This window comes from Panthera onca, chromosome A1, assembly GCF_046562875.1.
Source record: "Panthera onca isolate mPanOnc1 chromosome A1, mPanOnc1 haplotype 2, whole genome shotgun sequence".
Taxonomy (NCBI): Eukaryota; Metazoa; Chordata; class Mammalia; order Carnivora; family Felidae; genus Panthera; species Panthera onca.
Window position 1 is genome coordinate 121,529,360 of NC_138339.1, and position 24,570 is coordinate 121,553,929.

At 40.6% G+C, this 24,570-nt stretch overlaps 1 protein-coding gene across 10 annotated transcripts; it reads right to left on the reverse strand.

Annotated features, from left to right (window-relative positions):
• Nucleotides 1-5,106: 5,106 nt before the first annotated feature.
• Nucleotides 5,107-23,382, reverse strand: RNF14 (ring finger protein 14). Of its 10 annotated transcripts, XM_060635878.2 has the most exons (11): nt 22,918-23,263; nt 22,463-22,540; nt 22,223-22,358; nt 20,734-20,909; nt 18,335-18,502; nt 17,115-17,266; nt 13,719-14,246; nt 12,619-12,847; nt 9,686-9,858; nt 8,674-8,804; nt 5,107-6,522 (listed from the first exon to the last, which is right to left on the reverse strand). In XM_060635878.2, exons 5-11 carry the CDS (start codon nt 18,486-18,488, stop codon nt 6,465-6,467), a joined length of 1,425 nt encoding a protein of 474 aa, XP_060491861.1. In that variant the 5' UTR covers nt 18,489-18,502; nt 20,734-20,909; nt 22,223-22,358; nt 22,463-22,540; nt 22,918-23,263; the 3' UTR covers nt 5,107-6,464. The 10 variants fall into 10 exon arrangements, with proteins under 10 accessions (XP_060491861.1, XP_060491860.1, XP_060491862.1 ...); XM_060635877.2 differs by lacking the exons at nt 22,463-22,540; nt 22,918-23,263 and adding an exon at nt 23,270-23,382; XM_060635879.2 differs by lacking the exon at nt 22,463-22,540.
• Between the last annotated feature and the right edge of the window lie 1,188 nt (nt 23,383-24,570).

Sequence of the window (24,570 nt, forward strand, 5' to 3'; positions counted from 1 at the left end):
GAGAGAGAATGAATGAATAAATCCCAAGCAGGCTCTGCACTGTCAGCGCAGAGTCTGATGTGGGGCTCGAACCCACAAACCGTGAGATCATGACCTGAGTTTAAATCAAGAGTCAGATGCTTAACCGACTAAGCCACCCAGGCACCCCACTGCAGTAGTCTCCTAACTGGTCTGTTTCTACCCTTGCTCACACTCTCCTAAAACCTAAGACCCTATCACACTTCTGCTTGAAGCCCTCCAAAGACTCCCATCTCAGAGCAGAAGCCCAAGTTCAAGCAGTCAGCCTCTGCTATCCTAACTCCTCCTACTCTTTCTTCGGTTCCTACTGGCTCCCATGCTGTTCCTGGAGCACTCCAACAAGCTTCTTACTCCAAGAGCCCTTGCCTCTGCTGCCCTCTCTATCCAGACTCTCTTCTCTTAGGTGCCCACATGGTACACTCCCACACTGCCAAGCCTTTGTCCCAGGGCTATCTTGATGATAAGTCTTCTCTACTCTTTTAAAATTCCAACATCACTCTGCCTCCCCGATCTCCCTATTTCCTCAACCAACTTCACTTCTGATCAACCATATTAGTTCCTTAGTGTCTGTCTCCTTCTACCAGAATTTAAAGTTGCATAAGGAGAGAGATCTAGGTCTGTTTTATTCACTGCTACATTCTCAGCACCTAGGAAAACAGGAAGGCCCATCATAAGGTGTGCAATAAATACTTTGTAAGTAAGTGAATGAATACTAGGAACATAGTAGGCTGCAAGAAATGGAGTGGGAATGGGAATAAGACACGCATCATCTAAATTTCCATGCACTGACATTAATATTAGTTCAGTTTGTTGGTTCAGCGAAGGGGGGAAAAAGCCAAGCAAGGGAAAAAAGTAACTATGCTGACTTAGTATTTACAACTTTGGGATCAGAATCTCACTAAGTTTTCAGCGTGCACAATCCTCTCCGAGGTGTCCTGTGGCTCAGAGAAGTATGCGAATCCTTGGGAGTGGTAAATCTTTAGGCGACCTGAATCACTGCGCAAGGACTGGACTGTGAATGCTGCAAGTGGATAATTAGCATTAACCTTCGTTAAGAACATCCTCAAAGCCAGGTCTCTGACCACAAAGGCCCAGCCTGGTTTGCTGGCTGATTTTTTCATTGAGCCAAAGTTCAGGGAGCAGACTATTTGGCTCTTCTTCCCAGTATCAGATGGTGCCGGTGTTATGACTTATCCATCACACTTAGGAGCTTCAGATATAATAGTCTGTTTACCAAGGGATGCACAAGTGACACTTTCTATGTAACAACTGGATGCCAACTATGGTTCAAGTATAGTTTTAAGTGGCCTCACAGTTTGGATAATACTGCTGCTCCTGCCTTGCTGATGTCGTTAAGTTGCCATTCTACCTCCCCGTGTGGATAGCGGACTACAATCAAACACAATGAGGAAAATGAAAATCCCAGAAATAAGCCTGTTTCTGTAGCAAAATAAAATACTGCTCCTCTCTTCATCATGTACTGCATTTTTAGAACATGGAAACTGCTGCCACCTGCTGGCGATGCTTACGACAAAGTAATACTTGGTGGGCTCTCCAAAATTTCCTTCCAAAGCAGGCAGCCACATGGATTTATGATTATTCTATCTAATGAACTCTACTTTTCTCCTAACAACAACAAAAAATGAATCTTAAGTATATTAAGGGATTTCTAAAGTAAATTAGAACCATCTACTCCAAAAATATAACCCCGCTGGGGCACGTGGCAGGCTCAGTCAGAAAAGTATGCGGCTCTTGATCTCGGGGTTGGGATTTCGAGCCCCACGTTGAGTGTAGAGATTACTTCAATAAACTTAAGAAACAAAATGACCTTGCTGACAATAGTAGAGGACTGGGAGAGTGGCTGCCAAGTCTCTTCTCCGTTATCCATCTCCTTACTTGCTGGCTGCGGTATTTAGCTGAGACTGCAAAGCATGCCCTCTCAGGCCTGTGGGTCCGGATGACCCACAAGTCTCATCACCTTGCCCAGTTTAGGGGTACCTGGCTGGCTCAGTCAGTAGAGCATGCGACTCAATCTTAGGAGTTTGAGTCTGAGCTCCACGTCAGGTATAGAAATTACTTAAAAACAAAATCTTTAAAAAAACCCAAAAAACAACCTATCCAGTTTCACGATTTCCTCAATAAGCTGATTTGGAAAATGACCATAACAGGTACATTGCCTAAAATTCCATACAAAGCTGATTTGGAAAATGACCATAACAGGTACATTGCCTAAAATTCCATACAAAGCCAGTGAAATGTCCTGAGAAATAACAGATTTAAAGCTACAAAAAGGCCTCAAACAAAATGTTCAATGATTTGGTGAGCCTGCTAGACTTAGGTCATCAGTCTTCAAGAAAAGGTTTTCAGGGGTACCTGGGTGGCTCAGTCAGTTGAGTGTCCAACTCTTGACTTAGGCTCATGTCATGATCTTACAGTTGTGGGATCAAGCCCTGCGCTGGGCTCCTTGATGGGCACGGAGCCTGCTTAGGATTCTCTCTCCTCTCCCTCTGCCCCCCATCCTCTGCTCATGTGTACATGCAAAAAAAAAAAAAAAAAAAAAAAAAAAAAAGAAAAAAGAAAAGGTTTCAGCTCGTGACCAACCCAGGTACATCAAGATCTAATGGCTGTTTAAGTAATATTAACAATAAAAATGGATGGGATCTTGACTGTGCCAGCCAAGAGGAGCCTAAGAAAGCGTGATGACTAAATGTAATAGGCGGTATTCTAGATGGGATCTGCAAACAGCTCAAGGTCATTAGGAAAAAAACTAAAGAAATATGAAACAAGTATGGACTCTTGTTACTAATAATCAATATTTGTTCATTATTGTGACAACTGTATCATACTAATGTAAGATGCTAGTAATAGGGGGAAGCCTGTGTGGAATATAACAGAACTCTGTACTATCTCTGCAATTTTTCTGTTAAATCTGAAACTTCTAAAAATGTTTACTTCAAAAGAGAATGGGACAAGATGCAATTCAATTGACAAAGTGGGCCCTTAAGTCTGTTCAATCACAACCTTAAGAAGTCACAAAACTTGTATTTTGACTTTGCAAGTTATTCTGTAGCTTATTTTCATTTATCTGTTCTAGACTCAAACCTTTTATTTAAATCAAGAGATGCAGCCTCTTCAAACTACACTTTTGAACATGATGACCTGGCAGTCTGTACAGGGACCCTTTGCTCTCTCGTGCCCACCAAAAGGATACATGAGGTTCATGTCAATTTATGACAAATCTCGGCCCACTTGTAACAAAAGGCCTTCATGAAATTAAACTAGGTACAACACTCCTTATTCTATCATATAGTTTCTTGATATACCAACCTTCCACAAAGTCATGTATTTCACACGGCATGTGTGGTTACCCCAATCTTTCATTTTACTCAGAGACAAAAGTACTCTACCCAAGGGGCACCTCGGTGGCTCAGTAGGTTAAGTGTCCAACTCTTGATTTTGGCTCAGGTCACGGGATCAAGCCCTGCATCAGACTCTGCGCTGACAGCACGGAGCCTGCTTGGGATTCTCCCTCTTTCTCTACCCCTTTCCCCCACTCACGCATGCACTCTCCATCTCCAAATAAATAAAATTTTAAAAAGTACTCTATTGTGGTCGCTTTGGCAGCACATATATTAAAAAAGTACTCCACCCAGAACTGTACCATCTTTTTTTTTTTTTTTTTAATTTTCCTTAATGTTTTTATTTATTTTTGAGAGGGAGACCGAGTGTGAGCAGGGGAGGGGCAGAGAGAGAGAGAGACCCAGAATCTGAAGTAGGCTCCAGGCTCTGGGCCGTCAGCACAGAGCCTGATGCGGGGCTCGAACTCGTGAACCGCGAGATCACGACCTGAGCTCAAGTCGGTCCCTTAACCGACTGAGCTACCCAGGCGCCCCAGGAGAACTGTACCATCTTAAAATTACCTCATAACACATGCTTCAAAAATAAGACTTTATAAGCCCTATTGTCTTTGTTATAATTGGATGGTGAAAATTTTGGGCCTAAGGAAGAAAGGATGGAACATTCAGATGAACAAACAAGTCTAAGACTAACCACCTGTGTTTTTTAAAATTGTAAAGAGAAACCTCCCATTTTTTACAGAAGTGCATTATAAAGCTTTCTTTCCTACTTCCACTTTATCAACAACATAATGTGCAAAACCCTAAAATAAAATAGTCTCTAGCAAATACCAACTAGTCCATGAACTAAAGAACTTCTGAGTGGCTACTAGTGAAAACATCTCAACTGAATTCCCATTCCATCACAGAGCCACTCTTCTTAGGTATATGCTGTATAAGTGTTTTAATTTACATTTATTATATTCAACTTATTCTTTTTTTTTTTTTATTTTCAACTTATTCTTTAAGAAATTAACTTTAGTTCTGGGGCACCTGGATGGCTCAGTAGGTTAAGTGTCTAACTCTTGATTTCGGCTCAGGTCATGATCTCGCAGTCTCATGGGTTCGAGCCCCACATCAGGCTCCATGATGATGGTGCAGAGCCTACTTGGGATTCTCTCTCTCCCCCTCTCTCTCTGCCCCTCTCAAAAATACACAAGTAAGGGGCACCTGGGTGGCTCAGTCGGTTAAGCGGCCGACTTCGGCTCAGGTCATGATCTTACGGTCCGTGGGTTTGAGCCCCGTGTCGGGCTCTGTGCTGACAGCTCAGAGCCTGGAGCCTGTTTCCGATTCTGTGTCTCCCTCTCTCTGACCCTCCCCCATTCATGCTCTGTCTCCCTCTGTCTCAAAAATAAATAAACGTTAAAAAAAAAAAAAAAATACACAAGCTTAAAAAAAAATATATATATATACACGTATATATATATACGTGTATATATATATATATATATATATATATATGAAATTAACTTTAGTTCTTATATAAAATGTGCAAAACGAAAGCTCATGAACCATATGGTTGAAACAAAATATGGGCCCTAAAAACCTAAGTTCAGTCACGAGTCTGGATAAAAGAACAGGTGCTATTCCATGACTTTTTTTCTGTTCACTTTAAGAATATGTGTTACATGCCATCAAGTTTTTTAAAAATGTGATCAGTTGCCTTGGAGACAGAACAGCAGCAACTCTGCTCTAATTATAAGACAATTTTTAAATTATTTTTATTTTTAAGATTAAGCAGCCTCATTGACAATCCAGAAACAGTCTTTGCTGACTCTGGATACACACACATAAAATGGTTAAAAGTGATTCCCCAATTTTCAATGACAAGTTGGGAAAAAAGAACATGTTCACAGCTGCAGCTGTATCCCTCTGTCCTCTTTTTCAAAAAATCATTTTGCTACCAAGTCATTCACCAAACCACAAGGAAAGACAATTTTTCAAAAAGCCATCAAAATCCAGAAACAGGGATCTAGGAATCAAGCCAAAATTATCCCCCAAAATAGTGCTGTTGCAAAAAAAGGGTAGGAAGCCAAATTTCCATAGCTCATTAGAGAAGACCTTTAAAAAGAATTCAGAAAATTAGGACTCGAACTACAATGGTGGGGAGTTCAAAATAGAGGTAATTTTAAAAAATGCAGCTTGTTCAGCTTGGGAATATATTAGGCTTTCTCCTATTCCAGCATAAATAAAAATATGAGCTGGAGTTAATATTAAAATTGTCCTTACTAATGCAAGGTAGGGCATGAGTGAAGGGAGACAGCATAGAACAAAGGGTAGCAAAGACAAGTCATTTTGAATCTAGGCTCTACCACCCAGAAGAGCTGAATAGGACTGAAATTCTTCTGAGCCAGTATCATTAAATTCTAGACTGGGCTCAAAACCAGTGAACTATACACCACTAATAAATACCAGCTGGCCCACAGTGTTTTTGGCATTAAAAAGATTTTTTAAATTATCTATAAATTTCTATTCGGAAAAGCAGATCAAAATGACACTGGGTCATCCAATCAGTTACTGAGTAAAAGGGCTTCCTCAAAGACAAGTCACTTGGCAGAAACTTAGGGTGAAAGGAACATGACCTGGAGTAAATGAGATCAGGCTCTTGGTACAATTTTAATAAGGCTTCTTTCTACCTACCCCAGTCATAAGGAGCAGTACTGAGGGGACTTCCCCATAATGTCTTAGAGGGATGCTTTCAGATAAAAAGGTCTATAACTTTAACTCTTGACTCCTCTCTTCACCTAAAGCTTGGGGAAGAAAATAAATATTTACTTTTTAACTATTCAGAGCTTCGGGCACACTGTAGTATTTAATATTCTCTAGTTTTCATTGAACCTTTGGCTTATAATTTTCTCTATGTTACACTGAAAAACGTGTGCATGTGCCTTTATCAGTAGTACCACATGGAAATATAAACCTTGTTCTTCCACATCTTCTACAAAGGATGAGTGCATAAATGGTACCCTAAATATCCTGCAAAACTATTTTGTGTACTTGACACAAGATTTGGGTAAACCATTCCATTTCCTTATCTTGAGCAGGAGTTAACTAGTCTTCAATCTCATCTTCCCAAATATCTCCATTAACATCCACAGCATGGAACAACCTGGAAGTATAAAATAAGGTACATTTTTATGCACTTGGAAAAAATATAGTCTCTTTCCTTCTCTCAAAATTACCTTCTGCACTCTTCTGATAACATCTTTGAACAGCTTTTCCTTTCTCTCAATCACTACACTGGGGAGGGCTGAAATATGGGTCCCTCTGAACAAGCTGTCTTAAAGTTTACAAGAATAGCCCTTTTCGGATCCAGACAAACTCTTTAAGGCCAAGGATTAACAATAAGGGGAAATGGGTATCAAAAACCTGATACTCAATGTATACAGTAAATGGAATAAACCAGGATTAGGGAAGTCAGGCAATCCAGAAGAAGGTGAACTCTTCTAAACCACTGTAACTCTATTACACGTGAGTCACTCTACTCTGCCTCATCACCCTTGCATTCTCCACTGGTAGAATGCTTTATAGTTGCCAACTCGTTTTTCTTTCCAATGTTACCTAAAATTCATGTAATTTTCAACACTAGATTTACAATGGTTCACGGAGAGAACCTGTTTCTTCAACTTTTCTTACAGTTAGGTAACACCAATGATTTTAGGTACTATACATATGCCTCTTAAGAAAGATCATAAACTGACACTGAAATGATAGCTGTTGAAAAACAGGATATTTTCACTGTGCCAAGACATCACCCCAGATATTACTTACTAATCACACACACAAAAAAAACCAAAACCTTACATTTTTTAAAAATATATTTGAGAGAGCATAGCAGGGGCAGACAGAGGCAAGATTCCCAAGCAGGCTCCACAGCACCAGCGCAGAGCCCAATGTGGGGCTCAAACTCAGGAACCTCAGGAACTGTGAGATCATGACCTCAGCTGAAGTCGGACGCCTAACCCCTGAGCCACACAGGCATGCCAAGAAAACTTACAATTACAGTGGAGCAAGCAACAGAACTGAGCAGCATACTAACAATGGGAGAGCCTGACATTATGGACCTAATGCGATATAAAATGAAGTACACAAGTATTCTTGTCAAAAATGTTAACTCTAAATATATTCAAACTCAGTCTAGACCTAACTTCCAATCTACAGGAAAGAGAGAGGACAGAGTAACTAAAAGACAACATGGAGAAAGAAAACTCTAGAGACTAAGATGTTCTATAGGACAAGTGGCCTGGACTCTCTAAAATGTCAATGTTTTCCTCAATGCATCCAACAAAAAAGGGTGAGCAGGGCCACCTGGATGGCTTAATCAGTTAAGTGTCCAACTCTTAATTTTGGCTCAGGTCATGATCTTGAGGTTGGTGATTCTGAGCGCCATGTCAGACTCTGCACTGACAGTGAGGACCCTGCTTGGGATTCCCTTTCCTTCTCTTTCTGCCCCTCCCCTGCTCACGTGCACACTGTCTAAATAAATAAATCTTTAACTTTTTTTTTTTTTTTTTTTTAAGTGGAAGGGGCCCCTGGGTAGCTCAGTTGGTTAAGCCTCCGACTTTGGCTCAGGTCATGATCTCGCAGTTTGTGGATTCCAGCCTCAAGTTGGGCTCTGTGCTGACAGCTCAGAATCTAGAGCCTGCTTCAGATTCTGTGTCTCCCTCCCTCTCTCTCTATCCCTCTCCCGCTTGTGTGCTCTCTCTCAAAAATAAATAAACTTAAAAAATAAAAAAGTGGGAAAAACTCTTCTCTATTAAGAGACTATAAAGACAAAGCCAAATAAAATGTTTGAATTTGATTATATTGTGGCTCAATAACACAGCTTTAAAAGATATTTTTAGGAGTCATTGGGAAGTTTTAAATATGTTTATTAGGAGATAATATGCCACCATCACTAAATTTCTTTAAGTACTATGTTATATAGAAGAATTTTCTTATTTTAGGTGATAATGTGGAAGTATTTAGAGATAAAGTATCCTATCTCCAACTTAGAGTCAAGTATTAGAAAATAAATACGGCAAAATACTATCAATTGTTCATTTTGGTAGAAGATATCCTATTAACCATAGTCTTTCAACTTTTATTTATGTTTGAAATTTTTCACTGAGGAGGATAAAAAATAAAATTTCCCAGTGGCATATTTTCAACATAAACTCACAATATAGAAGTCCATATATGTGAGAAAATATATAAGAGAATTCTCTACGAAAAATGGTCCAAAATCTGTTTCTGAGACTACAGGATTATGTATACATACCGATTAAAACACGGGGAAGCAGGATCAGTGAAATGTTTATAAGGGTTTGCTCTAGAGAGAGAACCCATGCAAATCCAACAGAAATATTGCATACATCCAGTACATGTCATCTTGTTACAACCATCTAATTTCTGGTGGGAAGGATGGAAAGAGAAAAATACCAGGGCTATTAAAGCAAGAGGAAAGCACATGCCAAAAAGATTCAGTACAATGTCCTCCTCAACTTCTCCTTTTACCCCGTGCAGGGTTTAAATACACAGGGAACATGCTGTAACTATTACACATTACAAGTAGAATATAGAAAATATTCAGCAGGTGTACCTACAACTAGATACTTAGCAAAACTTTTCTGTTCAACAGGAGATACAAACCAAATGTGTATATTATACATGGAACGTGTAGTTTAATCTAAGTAAACATTTGGTATCAAGTCCTCGACTCTAACAGAGGGCTGAGGCATGTCTGAAGTGGTTCAACAGAATGCCAGTTTCCTTAGTGGAATAACTGGAAAATCACCACCAGGTTCAGTTCAGGTATAATGGATCAGAATGGGAGAACCAAATGCAAAGATAAATTCTGATTTTAAAACATTAAGATTGTGTCAAGAAGCAATACATTTAAATGTCTATTTTGGCTCAAGTTAATAGGAAAATGTCGTTTCCTAAGTGTTTACTTCGTACGCAGGTGTGTTAAATTCCCGGATAATTAGTTCTAAGAAGCCAGGCGTGAGTTTTTATATCCTGGAGATGAGGTAAGAGTTTATTGTAGCTCTACTGTGGCTTCGCCATAACCCATTCCATTTTGATGTGAAACAATGTGAGAATAATTTTCACTTTGTGAAAGCATTTTGAAAAGGAAGTCTACAGCCACTTAAGATCAATATTTAGTAGTGAATTTGCATGTTCCAAGTAAGGTTTGATAAATATGTTTCCCTAGTCATAAACAATGGGCTTCTTCAGGCAATCGTAACGAGCTTGCAAATCTGTCTGCCAAGTCTGTCCCGAACCTTTACCTCTATGGGAGTCCCACAACATGGGCAGCTCTTTGAGTTCTTTTCTAGCCATTCCTTACTTTCCATCTCTTCCAGCGCCTTCTGAATCACCCTCTTGCCATACCTCTGTTCCAAAAATCTTTTATTGGCCTCATCTGCTTGCAGGTACTCATTTCGTAGGTCTATTAATTTCTCTGGAAAGTGAAATGGAAAATTAACTTTTATACAACTTTGCAAAGCTGACTAAAAACCATTTAAAAATGGTCATAACCCTTTGATTATTCAATAATGTTATTACTGGGACTTTAATCATAAGGAAATAATCCAAAATGAAGTTATATGCACAGAGATGCATGTAACAATGGCAAACAAATTAAAGTCCAAGGGAATAACCACAAGTGAAAGGGCCAGTTAATGACATCATTTTTAGTTATTAAAAACTTATAAATGAGGGGCGCCTGGGTGGCTCAGTCGGTTAAGCGGCCGACTTCAGCTCAGGTCATGAGCTCGCGGTCCGTGAGTTCGAGCCCCGCGTCAGGCTCTGTGCTGACAGCTCAGAGCCTGGAGCCTGTTTCAGATTCTGTGTCTCCCTCTCTCTGACCCTCCCCCGTTCATGCTCTGTCTCTCTCTGTCTCAAAAATGAATAAACGTTAAAAAAAAATTAAAAAAAAAAAACTTATAAATGAGATGGCTACAACTCAACTAAAATACTCATTACAGAATCCAGAAAAGGGCATATTTTAGGTTATAACTAGGTAAAAATGACACATGTACAAATAACAAAGAACATAGAAGAATCCTCCAGCTAGAGAAGTTGGACTTGCTCAAGGTATTAGAATAAGAGGCCATCTTTCTCGTTGACTTTGAGTTAATAATGTTGACATGTTTGTGCAACCAGCGGCATACTGTTAAAGAATGACTTAGCTAAAAGACACAAAGGTTGAAACACACACTCATTTTCCATGAAGTCAGCATCATTCACCCTTTGATAATAACAAGGCCTACCAAATAAACAAAAGTATCTTTGGCTTAAGAGCTAAGACTCTTCGATTCTGTATACAACAAAAGTCAACAAATAAAACTTGCCACCCACAGGTACTGCAAAGTCCCTCCTGTCAACGTTTCCCCTTGATATTCTTCTCTCTGGCTGCACAGCTCTAGCACTTAACTCAAATGTAACAGGCAGCCAGTCCCAAAGGCTTTACTTGCAGACAAAGGCTTTTGTTCACATTCTATTACCTTAGTTTTTCAACATTTTCATTGAAAACCTCTCTCAATAACGTTATAATTATTTTATTAGTTTATTTTCCTCATACTCATTAGAGGTCTTTTTATGTAGTGAATCTTTTGGGGAAGCTTTCTCTCTCTGTATCGTACATTCCCATGGCTCCATCACCTCTACTTAGAAGCTGCAGACCTGTATCTTTTTATCCTGTCATTTTTATCCCTCTAAAAATTCAAAGCACTTTTTTGTTCCCAGATATCTTAAGAGCAAAGATTATTGCACTAAAGTTCTCAAAATAATTGTTAGTATTTTATGTATTTTATATAGTACTATCCGATATATAGATATACAGGCATGAATAGATACAGAAAGGGATTCTTAATTTTGCTGAAGCCCCCAAGCCCCTTTGATTTCTTCCACAAATGTTATGAAACACCTGAAACACACCTCAGCTCCTCAGTGATAAGGTTATACAAGTCTAAAGCAAAGGCTTCTATTATACTCTGGTGAAGTCTCCATCCCATCTGCCCATATCTACTATAATACTCTGCTCTAGGCAAACTGGAAGTATTCACTCATTCTCCCCTTAGGGTTACTTTCTTGGAGATACTGACACTCTGTTTACGATAGCAATTAGGAACCACAGTAATAATGGCATTAATGGTTACCATTTTGCATTTTACACATATTAGCTCGTCATTCCCAAACTATGTTGAAGAACCAGTATTTCCCCCACCACTCTGCCAAGGACCAGTATTTTCACAAAATACAATCAAATGAATTATTAGACAAATAATAAGACAAAAAAACCTAAGCTTAAATTTTTATTAGATCGGACATAAAATTACTCTGTGAAATCACTGTACCTTTCTAGACCTCTCAATTTATTTATCTTGTCACGGACCAGTTTAACAACAATACCAACTTCGAGGAGCACTACAATAGTTTATTTTATCCTGACAATAGCCCTCTGAATAGTAGCTATTATCATTATCCCTGTTAGTCTGAGAAAGACTAAGCCATCAAAGTCCAGTCAAACTGAGGTCAACGCCTGATTTCTCAATCCTTATTTAGATCAGAATTAGCAAACAGGTTCCACTTCCTGTGTCCACTTTAATAAATGGTGGCTTTCTGAAGCGTTATGTGTTGAGGAAGATTCTGAGACTTTCCTGGGCTCAGTGACAAAGAACTTGATGACTGATCAGATGTATGTGCCATGGAAACAAGAGTGGCAGCTAAGATGGTCTGCACTTGCCAACTAGGAGCTACATTATTCCACGTTCATAGATAGAAATGACCTTGCCATTCCTTTTCTGTAATGGTCCCCTGGTATCTGCATGGCCGTTTCCTTAGTTCCTTCTTCAAGTCTTTACTCAAACCGCTTTGCCAGAGAGGCCTTCCCCTGGTTTCCCTAAGTATAAAACCTCAAGCCACTTCATATTCTGTTCCTGCTTTATTTTTTTTCCTCCATAGCACTTATAACCATCTAATATCATTATTGTTCTGTTTGCCTACCCATTAAAATATAAGTTCCATGAGGGTATTTGGTCACTACGATACCCCAGAGCCTAGGACAGTAACTGAAACAAAAATATCTGTTGAAGGAACACTTCCAAATGGAAGGACTGAAGTGATAAGGATTTTTTTTTGGCGGGGGGGGGGGGGGGGGGGGGGGGGGGGCCGGTGGCATAGAGGATAGGAGGACTGAGTTGACACAGTTAACACTTACCAGCAGTTACCTTACATGGAGAGACCCCGTGGTAAGTCAATCTGCACAAGGTACAGAAGGCAAAATTGCAACTAGAGCAGATGCCCATGGTGCAACCGGGCTCCTGCATCACAGGCAACTGGCAGCAGGGGCGGGGACAATACACCACATCTGCCATCAAGTCCAAGGTGGACTGGAGGAGAAGGCGGTCATAGCGGGCAAATAACTCTGTTTCCACTAGCTCTTTGACCTGGAGGGAAAAATAAACCACGCAAGTTTAATGATGCCCAAATGGTTCTGATTCTGGGGAGATCCTTAAAATGCCGGTGCTAAGTTCACATGAATCAAAACACTCTATCTCACTTCAAAATCAAACCAAATGTGACAAGTCTAGACCCTGACTGAGGTGGTAGTTATATGGGTCTACACATGTGTGAAAGCTGAGCCAACGTACACTTTAAATGAGTATAGTGGGGGCGCCTGGGTGGCTCAGTCAGTTGCACGTCTCACTTCGGCTCAGGTCATCATCTCACGGTGGTCTGTGAGTTTGAGCCCCACGCTGGGCTCTGTGCTGACAGCTCAGAACCTGGAGCCTGCTTCGGATTCTGTGTCTCCCTCTCTCTCTGCCCCTCCCCTGCTCAAGCTCTGTCTCTGTCTCTCTCAAAAGTGAATAAACATTAAAAAACAAAAAATGGGTATAGTGATGGCTTAACAAAGTTGATTTAAAAAAAAGAGTCAAGCCAAGTACCCTGTCCCTGATTGTTACCCATTCCAAGGATATGCTCTTCAGATCCAAACCTCACACAAAGGCAGGCTAGTGATTCTCCAGGGTTGATGGGATCCCAGCAGATAAACAAAGTAAATCACCAGAACACTTTATAATTACTTTTCTAACACTCATCTCTGCCAAGAACTGCCCATTCCAAGTCCAGCAAAGGAAGCATTTACACTGGCTTCAACAATAAGACCCCAGCATTCTTGATGGATAGAGTGAAACTATTTGTGGGCTGGCTCCAAGGCCTCAGCCTGGCCTGATGAGCCCTAGCAAGGAAAATCCTGAGAAAACATCTCCCTTTGGGAAAGAGAAACGGGAGGCAGCTTTGAAGAGAGTAGAGGATTACCTGACCAGGAGTGGCCACCGAAGGGCACTTGGGTTCTGGGCAGTTGAGGCACTGAACTTGGCCATCTCTGATCTGGATTTCAAAGTAGTCCTTTAGACAGGCTTTGCAGTACACGTGCCTGCACTCCAGGAAGTACATGCATTCGCTACCCAGCTTCTCACAGAAACAGATATTGCACAGGAACAATTTACTGTTAAAGCATTTAATCTGCTGAGATTGATCGAAGTCCAAGATTTCCTGGATCAGACTCGACAGCGATTCCACATCCTGCACCGCTCGCTCATCCACAACTTCCTCTTGGTCAACATCGGATCCAGCAGCTCCTCCAAAAGCTAGCTCTGTGCTGGGGGAGGCTTGAGCCATCCTTCTCTGCACCTTTTTCTGAGAACCCATCTTGAGCTCAAAAGGAGAGACAATATTCAGGTATGCTAAGGTCTCTTCCTTAAGAAACTGCATCCAAGCGAACAGGACCACGCTGCCACGGTGTTCTTCCCACAGGTTGTCTAAGTGCTTGCAAAGAGCAGACAGCTAGGAGGAAACACACGAGGGTGCTGGTGAGTTTGGAAAGAGGAGGATACTGTCAACTCCTCATTTCTCTTGAAATCTTTTTAACCTCTAAGTTAGGCCCTTACAATTCCAAACATGTTTTTTGTTTGTTTGTTTTACTGCTGTGATAAACTGTGCTGGAAAGAGAGTAAGAATATTCTTATATTCTTAAACTATCCAACAATGTGAGTCACAGCAGAAAACAAAGTCAAAAACTAAAAGAAGTACCATGAAAACAAGAGACATGGCAAGGCTGTGAAGGGCACAGGTTTACATAGGGGCCACTGAGGTGGAGAAGTTTTCGATTCTTTATTTCTTCTTTGTTTTAGTGTTGCTACATATCTCATGTAGGAGAAAGAGAGCTAATTTTAAAATGAACTATTTCTATTCCTTTGGAGTCCTAGCCCTGTAGGTACCCTGCATAATAGAAAGAGGGCAGTTTAAAAATATCGTCCAAGTTTTTAATTCTAGCTTTCAGTCCTATCAAACAGCCAACTCAAGAGAAAGAGTCACTAACAGAATCCAACCTCAGAATCCTTGTTATTCAGATTTATAAGCTGGTTTTAACTAAGCAATCTGAGCTTACACCAGATCCTGGTTAACGAAGGGACACAGAATGCTATGGAACCTGGACACGATTATAAGCCCTCAACATGATTCGGCTGCCATAGGGAAAGCTCACACTCTCTAAGCTGAGCAACCAAATTTAAACTACTTCGACTTTTCCTCTTTAAAGGTGGTGTGTTCAATTTGAAAGGCAAATGTAAGAGGATTTTCCATTAGAAATGTAAAATATTGGTAAGTAGAGCTCAGGAATTATAAGCAGCTTTTCTTTTTAGCTAAACACAAAAAAATAAGCCTTCCAGATGCAGACAAATTTTGTAAATTTAAATAACAAGTGAAAAAGGACCACATTTTCTGTTCCTTGCTCTGCACAGTGCCATTCACTAAACCCTATATAAGCAAGAACTTAAACACTTCCTGAACTTGAAAACTTAGGATGTTAAATACCGTTCAAAATGCTTTTTCACATGTACATGAATATGCTTATAAGATCAATCATACTTTTGAGAAACCTGCTGAAATGTGTAAAATGTACTAAATACGAAAAGGGAAACTCTGAGTGCTATTTGGGCCACCAAGTCCAATGAAGAACCATTCTCAATCCTCTTTTTTTCTCCACCCCTTCTCAAAAGGGGCAGCTGGGGTACACATAAATGTAAGGAGGAAAGAATAAGAGAGAGACTGTGTATGTGTATGTGTATGTGTATGTATATATATCAGGGGAGGCATAATGGAAAATACTATGAGGTTAAACCCACTTCCCTTCTACCAACCCCAATCCAGTGACAGACAGGACCATGTGTCAACTTCACTATCAACAGGTGACATTCACAATGTCAAGGAAGCAGGGCCCAGCAACCAACAAGAATTGAACCAAGAAGGAATACAAGGCCAATTAAAAGATCAATTATACGCATAACAATTTATCTGACAGGGAATCCTACTGTTATTTCAGCTGTAACACATAAAATAACAAACAACCCTCCTCTCCCCACACTCCCAAAAGCCAGCAGTAAGGAGATGCTACTTGGCTGGAATCTGAAACTGCAGCCATGCGCTCAGTTTATCTGTCCTTGTTCTGTGCTTGTGTGTGAGTGTGTGCACACAGGCATGGATACAAAGTATCAAAAGCTCTCTGGAGAAATGTGATTATAAATATCTAAATAATTCAGTCAGCTTTCAGTGATCTAAATGTCAAACAGCCTTGACATTCTTGGGCAAATAATCCACTGTCTTGCATGTATTGCCTCTGGCCCAGATATCAGAATGTAAGGTAATAATACTCCTTTCTATTCTACATGTATTATCCTTCTGTAAAATTTAATTTTGTTTTTAAACCATAAGCTCAATTTTACAAAAGCACTCAAAGATTAGACTAGTCAGTGGGGTGGAATAAAAACTCCATGATCAAACAGGAAAAACTGACAAGCTGTTCCTTGAGGTCAAGGAACTCTGACAGCTTTTGTCTTAATATACATCAGCCTATCAATCTTCATCACGACTTGTAGAAAAGTAGCTGCTATTGATCCATTATCTATCTCAGAGGGCTTTATATTAGCTTCAAGTCATACTTATGTCTCAATCAAGAGTCAAGGTTATTACTTGAAAAGGATATATAAGCCGGAGGAAAGGAAGGCTTCATAATACAAGGTTCGTAATATAAGGTCTCAAACCTTCGTGAGATAGAAGGTACAGGAAGAGATAGGAGACCTCTTCGTGACATTGGAGATACATACACATTTCTAGTTGTGTGTATTTACATCCATGTGAGACCAGTCAACAATTATTTGTTATTAACATACAGATCTCTAGAAATAAAAGCACTTATTCTGTTTACGTAGCTAATTTGTTTATTGTAACTACATCAGCACAACTTTAGCCCTCCTAATTACAGTTAAATCTTTGATTTAAGGAATGGATAAGAAACTAAGAAAAAAAAGGCATACCAACATCTAAGGAAAACGAGAAGGACCTTATAGTCTCTATTACAATACAGATTAGATGGGAAAAATAGCAAGAGAAGAAAAAATATATATACTTGATTAAAAATTACTCATACTGCAATTCACAATGATCAGTCATCCTAATTACTGCCGTTCCTTTCTAAAACACCACTTTCAATTCATTAACATTAGGTTTCATGAAGGCAAGGGGAAAAAATTACAAAATCAAAGCCATTTGTTCTTCATGCACTGAATTCAAGATCATCAAGGTAGTAGTCTTCAATTAAAGATGATTTTTTAACTTTCTAAAAATGGATAGGAGAAATTAAGTTTCGGGTCTAACCTGAGTTGGTGACAGCCATTTGCCACTAAGTGTGAATGAAGGTGGGGAGGAGGATGGATAATCTGGTGGCAGTTCAAAGTTCAGCACAAGTGGAGGCAGAAAGCAAATGGTGTATTCAAAGCCACTATTCTGGAGACACTCATTTGAATTGCCTGAACCAAAAACAAAAATTAGAAAGAATCAGTCGGTCAACACTTGAGTGTCCATTACTATTGAGCAGGTGCTCAAGAAAGACTAACGCTTTAGCGGAGGGGATAAAAACCCTCCCCCAAAGCACCTTCTATTTCCTAATTATAACTTCATAGCCACCACCTTTAAAAAAAAGAAAAAAAAATCTTATAAGCCCCTGAAAAATCTAAGCACCATGACATTTCTAAGGAAGACACATAACTTACTCTTGTACATACTTGTGAGTACAATTCCTAACACTAGTAAGTAATACACAATGTTTTCTTTTGTTGTTTACAGTAGATGATTAAAGACACTATCTAGAGAAAAGGATTTTTATTTCTATCCAAGAGCTATGACCTACTTAGACCAGCATGTGCCAACTTCCCATGAATCATAGTTGGGACAATTTGTGCCAACACAACGATCTCAGGCTCGAGGGCAAGATACAGCACACAACACTCTCACGAAGTTTCATTTTAGATTATTACACTTACTTTCTTTACTCAAGGCCTTTATAGTAGAAACATTTTGAGAAAGTGTGCATCAAAGTCTTCTGTGAACGTCTGTATCAAAAGCAGCAATTTTTTATTTTTGTGTGTGTTTTTTTTCTGAAGCAAAAGGTCACAGAGTAACAGCACGTCACAGGCTTATGGTAGTTGAAATGATTCTGGAAACCAAATAGTATTGACAACCACCATGGTACTTTAAAACTTTCCAAGCGTTTTCATGTACATGATGTCATTTTCTCTTTTATTATTCCTGTTTAACAACTAATGACTCATAGCTGATAAACTGCTAGTTAGAAGATTAGGATGCATGAAATATGCGGGATAATATCCCAATTCAGTGGTCAAAAGGCAAATCAAATTGAAAACTATGCACCCTCAGTCCAATTTTCAATTAAAACAGGAACATGCATTAAATCTGTAATACTACCATCTATCACCAATGCCTATAAACACAAGATGGTAAATAATTTAGGGTACACTAAGAAATTGAGAATAACTTTTATTTAGAAAAATCTGTTTAAGAGAGTATTATTAACTAACCGCTCACGAATATCTTGAAATTCTGCGGCAAGTCCAAATAGATCCTGGTTTCTCCACCTTGGACAGACTCTGCTTTCCTAAATTCATCTCCATCGTAAATACTCGCCAGGGCCAGCAACTCATCCTCCTGAGCTTCTCGGTCTTCTGACGACATTTAATTTTCTGGAGCTGAAGTTAAGTTAATCCAAATCAGTTAAGAATAGAAAAGGCAGAGAGTTTGGAAAAATCTAGGGGCAATCCCCACCCTCACCCCCCAAAAAAAGTTAAAGTTGCACCCAAAAAACTGCAAAGAATTAACCAATACTATCAATCTTCTGCTCAACTAAAAGTGATAGACACATCTAATACTCCAGTACCTTTGCAATAGTAACAGCTTTTTAAAAAATGATGATTGTGGTGCTTCTAAGTGCTGACTGTAACAGACATCAGAAATTTAGGGAAAAAAGGTATGATCTAAAAATTTTTTAAAAATTTTCAAATTATTCTGACTTGTCCACCAATCCTAGCAAATTGCCTTGCTCACAAAATTAGTCAAAGTAGGGACCCCTGGGGGGCTTAGTCGGCTGAGTGTCTGACTCTTGATTTAGGCTCAGGTCATGATCCCAGGGTCATGGGATCAAGCCCTGTACTAAGCATGGAGCTTGCTTTTGAGATTCTCTCTCTCCCTCGGCCCCTCCTCTGCTCACACTCTTAAAAAAAAAAAAAAAAAAGTCAAAGTATAGGTAATATACTTACTAAAAACAAATGAATTATTATTTTTTTTAAGTTTTATTTATTTAAGTAATCTCTACACCCAACGTGGGGCTTGAAGTAGCAACTCCGAGATCAAGAACCATAAATTGCTCCAACCAAGCCATTCAGGCACCCCTAAATGAATTTTCTAAATCCCTAAAAGTCTCTAGGGCAGGTTTTCTTCAACCTCGGTACTACTAACCTTTTGGAACAAACAATTCTTTGTAGTAGGAGGCTATCCTGAGCCTTACAGGATATGTACCAGCATCCCTGGCTTCAATCTACTAAATTTTTCTTTAATGTTTATTTATTATTTTTTTTTTTTTTTTTCAATGTTTTTAATTTATTTTTGGGACAGAGAGAGACAGAGCATGAACGGGGGAGGGGCAGAGAGAGAGGGAGACACAGAATCGGAAACAGGCTCCAGGCTCCGAGCCATCAGCCCAGAGCCTGACGCGGGGCTCGAACTCACAGACCGCGAGATCGTGACCTGGCTGAAGTCGGACGCTTAACCGACTGCGCCACCCAGGCGCCCCAAATGTTTATTTATTATTAAGAGACAGAGAGAGACAGAGCATGAGCATGGAAGGGGCAGAGAGAGGGGGAGACACAGCATCTGAAGCAGAGACTCCAGGCTCTGAGCTATCAGCAGAGCCCAACACAGGGCTCAAACCCACAAACCACGAGATCATGACCTGAGCTGAAGTCAGACAGTTAACCAACTGAGCGACCCAGGCGCCCCCCAGCTTCAACCTACAATATGCCAACAGTGTGCTTCCCCCTCAACATAGTCAAATGTGCCCCCCAGGGGTGCAGTGGGGGATGGCTCCCAGTTCAGAACACCCTGTTCTAGAGAATGCTACAGGGACAGATACTATATAAGAGGGTTAGATAACTGAGGAAGCAGCAAAATAACATCAAATTTTTATATTTTTTAATGTTTATTTATTTTGAGAGACAGAGAGCACACACGTGCCCAAGTGGGGGAGGGGCAGAGAGAGGGAGAGAGAGAATCCCACGCAGGCTCCACACTGTCAGTGCAGAGCCCAACAGGGAGCTCAATCTCACTCACCAGGAGATGACGACCTGAGCTGTTATCAAGAGTCAGATGCTCAGGTGCCCCTAACATTAAACTTTTAAAATACCACCAGACTTATTAAAAATAATTTTAAGATCTACCATTATTTCAGGTGAAACTGAGAATGAAAATATGCTATAATTAAAATGTAAAATCGATACTTTTTAATTGTAGCAACTGAAAGATGCACCACAATTTCAGATAATTTAAATGTGAAAAAATATGTAATGAGTATCTGCGAAAATTACTTTATTAAAACAAAAAATTACCATTCTGTCAATTAAAATACTGGACTATAACTGGATTTGCAAATGCCCCCTCTTGACTAACATTTTTTAATTTAAGCATACACAATTGCAAAGTTAGGACATTATAAAAGGTGACACTTCAAAATTTGAACAAATTCATTTAAAATGATTCCATTTAAAAAAAAGATGACACTTCAAAATTTGAACAAATTCATTTAAAATGATTCCATTTAAAAAATTGTTTTTTTTTTTTTTTCCCCAGATCATCATGGTTCTGCTTAAGCTACATTCCCATCCCAAACAGAACACACTAACATATTCTAGTTGAGGTGAGTTAGTACCTGTTATTAACAATCAGAAGAAAAGGCTATTAGCAATGCAGTCTGTCTTTCAATTCAGAATGTGGAATTCATGCAAATCCCATTTATTCTCCAGGAGGTGGAGATAAGAGTGTCGAAGCTGGATAAAATGCCAAGATCTGGAACTCATGCTAGATATACTATAAAAATCCTGCCATCTGCAGAAAAAAAAACAAAAACAAAAAAACCCAGAAGATGGTGTCAGGACCCTCACCAAATTTTAATTCCAAATTTCCATTATTACCAGCTAAGTCAAACACATCCTAACATATAGTCAATCAATCTACAGCTGCCTATTACTTTCTTTAGGACAGCCTAACAGAGCCATGTGGTTAAAGGAGTGTTTGCAAGGCCCCAGCAGTGTGAGAAGCCTTATCTGACTGCCCTCACCCCCTGGGAGGAGTCAAGGTGGAATACCAACATCATATCAGAGTTGAGCACACCATGTCTCATAATAAACATCTAAGCATCTTCTTGGATTTGTTTTGTTTTTGTTTCTCCCTTCTTCTTTCGCTTCTTCTATTCTTTCATTTTCTATCCCCCTCCAGTTCTTCCTCTTACCTGCTATGAAATTAATCCTGCTAGGGACACTCAACATTAGGTCAATTTAAGTGTGACAGCAAGATATTTAAAAACAGAACAAAAGCGTGCAAAGGTACACATATACACACACTTTCAAGTTCTACTTTGAAAATTTTAGAGCCAGACTTCTCAACTGGGAGTAAATGGAAGTGGAGGGTGGTCGATAAATGGGTTATGGAGAATCCTAAGAACACTCTGAAATTTTATGTAAAAATCCTATAAGAAACGGTAATTCTGAAACCAAATTCTCAGATGTGTGACTCCCAAATAAACTAAGAATGAAAGTCACAATCAATTTACATTCATTGAGCGCCTATTACATATTGTATTAGGTCCTTACACATTACCTTATTTAATGCTGAACAATTAAGTTTGTTTCTTCCAGTGTAAACATTTGTAAATGGGGTGAGAGATGATTTTATAATGATTCAGGTTTTAGGTTACTCTTCTCCATCTTGTCTGCACATGGGAATCACCTGGGGAGCTGCTTTTTAAAATCTCAATACCCAGGCCATTAAATCAAGCAATTAAATCAAGCATCAGTAGTTGCCCAAGCTCTCCAGGTGATTCTAATGGGCAGCTAGGATTAAGAAGCTCTACTTCAACCAGAGTTTCCCATCCACAGCTCCTCAAAACCTACCGCACAAACCCCAGCTTCTGAAGCTGCCACCAGGTCCCAGTGCCTTAATTCACATGACAGACCTACATTTCATTTTCATTCTATCCACTCAGCTTTCAAGACTCATCTCCAAAGACCCTATTATATGTAGAAATTTTCAATTAGATGTCCTGTCTTTCTTTAAAAATCCAACAAACTTTTTTTTTTTACGGTAACTTTTCTATGACATTATCACATCCCACTTTGCATTACAATAGTTTATGAACTTACACTTTCAGGCCACATTAGCTCCTTAAGGGCAAGTTTCAAGTCTTTTGCATCAGTGTGTTGCTCTCAGCATCTAGCAGTGCCTTGCGTTTGACAATGGAGACAAATATGTAACTGAACTGGTTTAAGATGCAGCGTGCTGAAAAGGGGGACCAGAATTCTAAGGTTCAGTGACTGCTTTGCTACAGCCCACTAGAAGCAGGAGTCACAATAACACCGAGAAAAGTAACACTGAGTTCTTACCGTGTGTCAGGCATTGTGCTAAGCACTTTAAATGCATTAACTCCTGGCAGATTCCCACAGCCCCACGCAGCAAGTCCTCTATTTGCATTACACGGATGAGAAAAATGACAGTTTAAGTCCGTTTCCGGACCAAGGTCACAAAGCTAATATGTAACTAAATCTGGGTTCAGACCACTGTTTCTTCATCTGTAACCCAGGAACGAGACGAACCCCCGCGCCACCCGACAGATATTAAGTTTACTATTAGTCTCGGCAAACGGAAACTGCTACACCAGCGAGGGAAGCCCTCCTCCGCCGGGTTTCCCTTCGGCCTGCGAAAATCCTCCTCATTCTCCCAGGCCACACCGTGCAAAGTGTCGAGCTGGGGTCAGCCCTGGCTCCGGAATGAGCACGCCGCCGAGTGTGTCCCCACCGCTCACCACCCGGGGTGCTGAGTCGTTGTTGGTACGACTCACCTACAACCCGGGGGCAGGCCCCAGCCTCGCTACCTGCCCCGGCGCTCGGACACAGAGGACGCTGCAAGAACGTGAGGTGTGAGCGAGACCCAGGTGTCCCGAACCAACAGGGCCTGGGCCTTCCCCTTCCTCCTCTGAGCGCCCCGGGTGGGAAGAGGGTTGGGATCTTAGCCGGACCGGGCTGGGGACGCCCTGTCCCAGGTCTGGGAGGCTCAGGCCCACTGAGCAGTCCCGGCCCGGCCGTTCTTCTCTGCCTCGCGCGCCCGGAGCTCGGTCCACACCGTCGCTTCAGGCCACCCCGCCGCGCCGGGCCCAAAAGTTCCGCCCTCCGCCCTAGCCCTCGTCCGCTCACCGCCACCGCCGCCCCGGCCTGGAGACGCCCGGCTCAACTAGCGCTCAGCACCGCCTCTTCCGTGTTTGGAACTGTCAGCTGAGCCGCGCGGATCCGGCTGGCGGCCCGGCGAGGGGAGGGCTTGCGCAGCCGCCGTGACCGCCCGGTCCCTCGGCCGCCCCCTGAAGGCCAAAGGCGGCGGTGCTTGGGCGATCGCCGTCACCACTCTCCCCGCCTCGCCTGGTAAATTTGTTTGCCTCTGGAGAAGTGGGTAGAAATGCAGATTCTGTGACCAGGAGGTTCCTTTCCGTAGTTCTGGGATGGGCCCTGGAATTCGAAATTTTGCCAATCCCTAGAAGTGAAAGGGAGACAGTTCTCTATCCAAGACAGACACTCCTATAACAATCTCAGACGTGCTCCTCCAGGTAGAGTAAGCAAGGTTCCCCCATCCAAACTTCTCAGAAATGCTGCCCATCTTTGGGGCACCTCCTCCATGAAATCATTCACTCACTGTTCATATTAGAACACTAATAACTACCATGTTTATTGAGCCGTCAGGATGCTTCTCTTCACCATAACCTTATGGTTTTAGAGACTATTTGTTATTCCTACTTTATTAATGAGGAAATTCAAAGTAGAGAGGTTCAGGAACTTACCAAAGGTCACATGATTATTAAGAAACTGAGTGGGAATTATAATCACATGCCCTCTACCTCATACCATATGCATAACTCAAAATGGATCAAAGACCTAAATGTAACGCTAAAACTATAAAACTCTTAAAAGAAAATGTAGGAGTAAATCTCCTAAACTTGGATTAGGCAATAGTTCCTTAGATGTGACACCAAAAAAACACAAGAAAAAAATAGATAAATTGGAATCAACACAACTAAAATCTTTTGTGCTTCAAGTACACTATCAACAAAGTGAAAAGACAATCTACAGAACAGGAGTAAATATTTGCAAGTCGTTGATCTAATATTCTGTATATATAAAGAACTTCTGTAACTCAACAATACAAAAAGCAAATAACCCAATTTTTAAAAATTTTGTTTAAATGTTTATTTATTTTTGAGACAGAGAGAGACAGAGCATGAATGGGGGAGGGTCAGAGAGAGGGAGACACAGAATCTGAAGCAGGCTCCAGGCTCCAAGCTGTCAGCACAGAGCCCGAGCTCGTGGGGCTCGAGCTCACAGACTGTGAGATCATGACCTGAGCTGAAGTCGGATGCTTAACCGACTGAGCCACCCAGGAGCCCCGCAAATAACCCAATTTTAAACGTTTTCAAGGTTACCCATGTTGTAGCATGGGCGAAGGATCT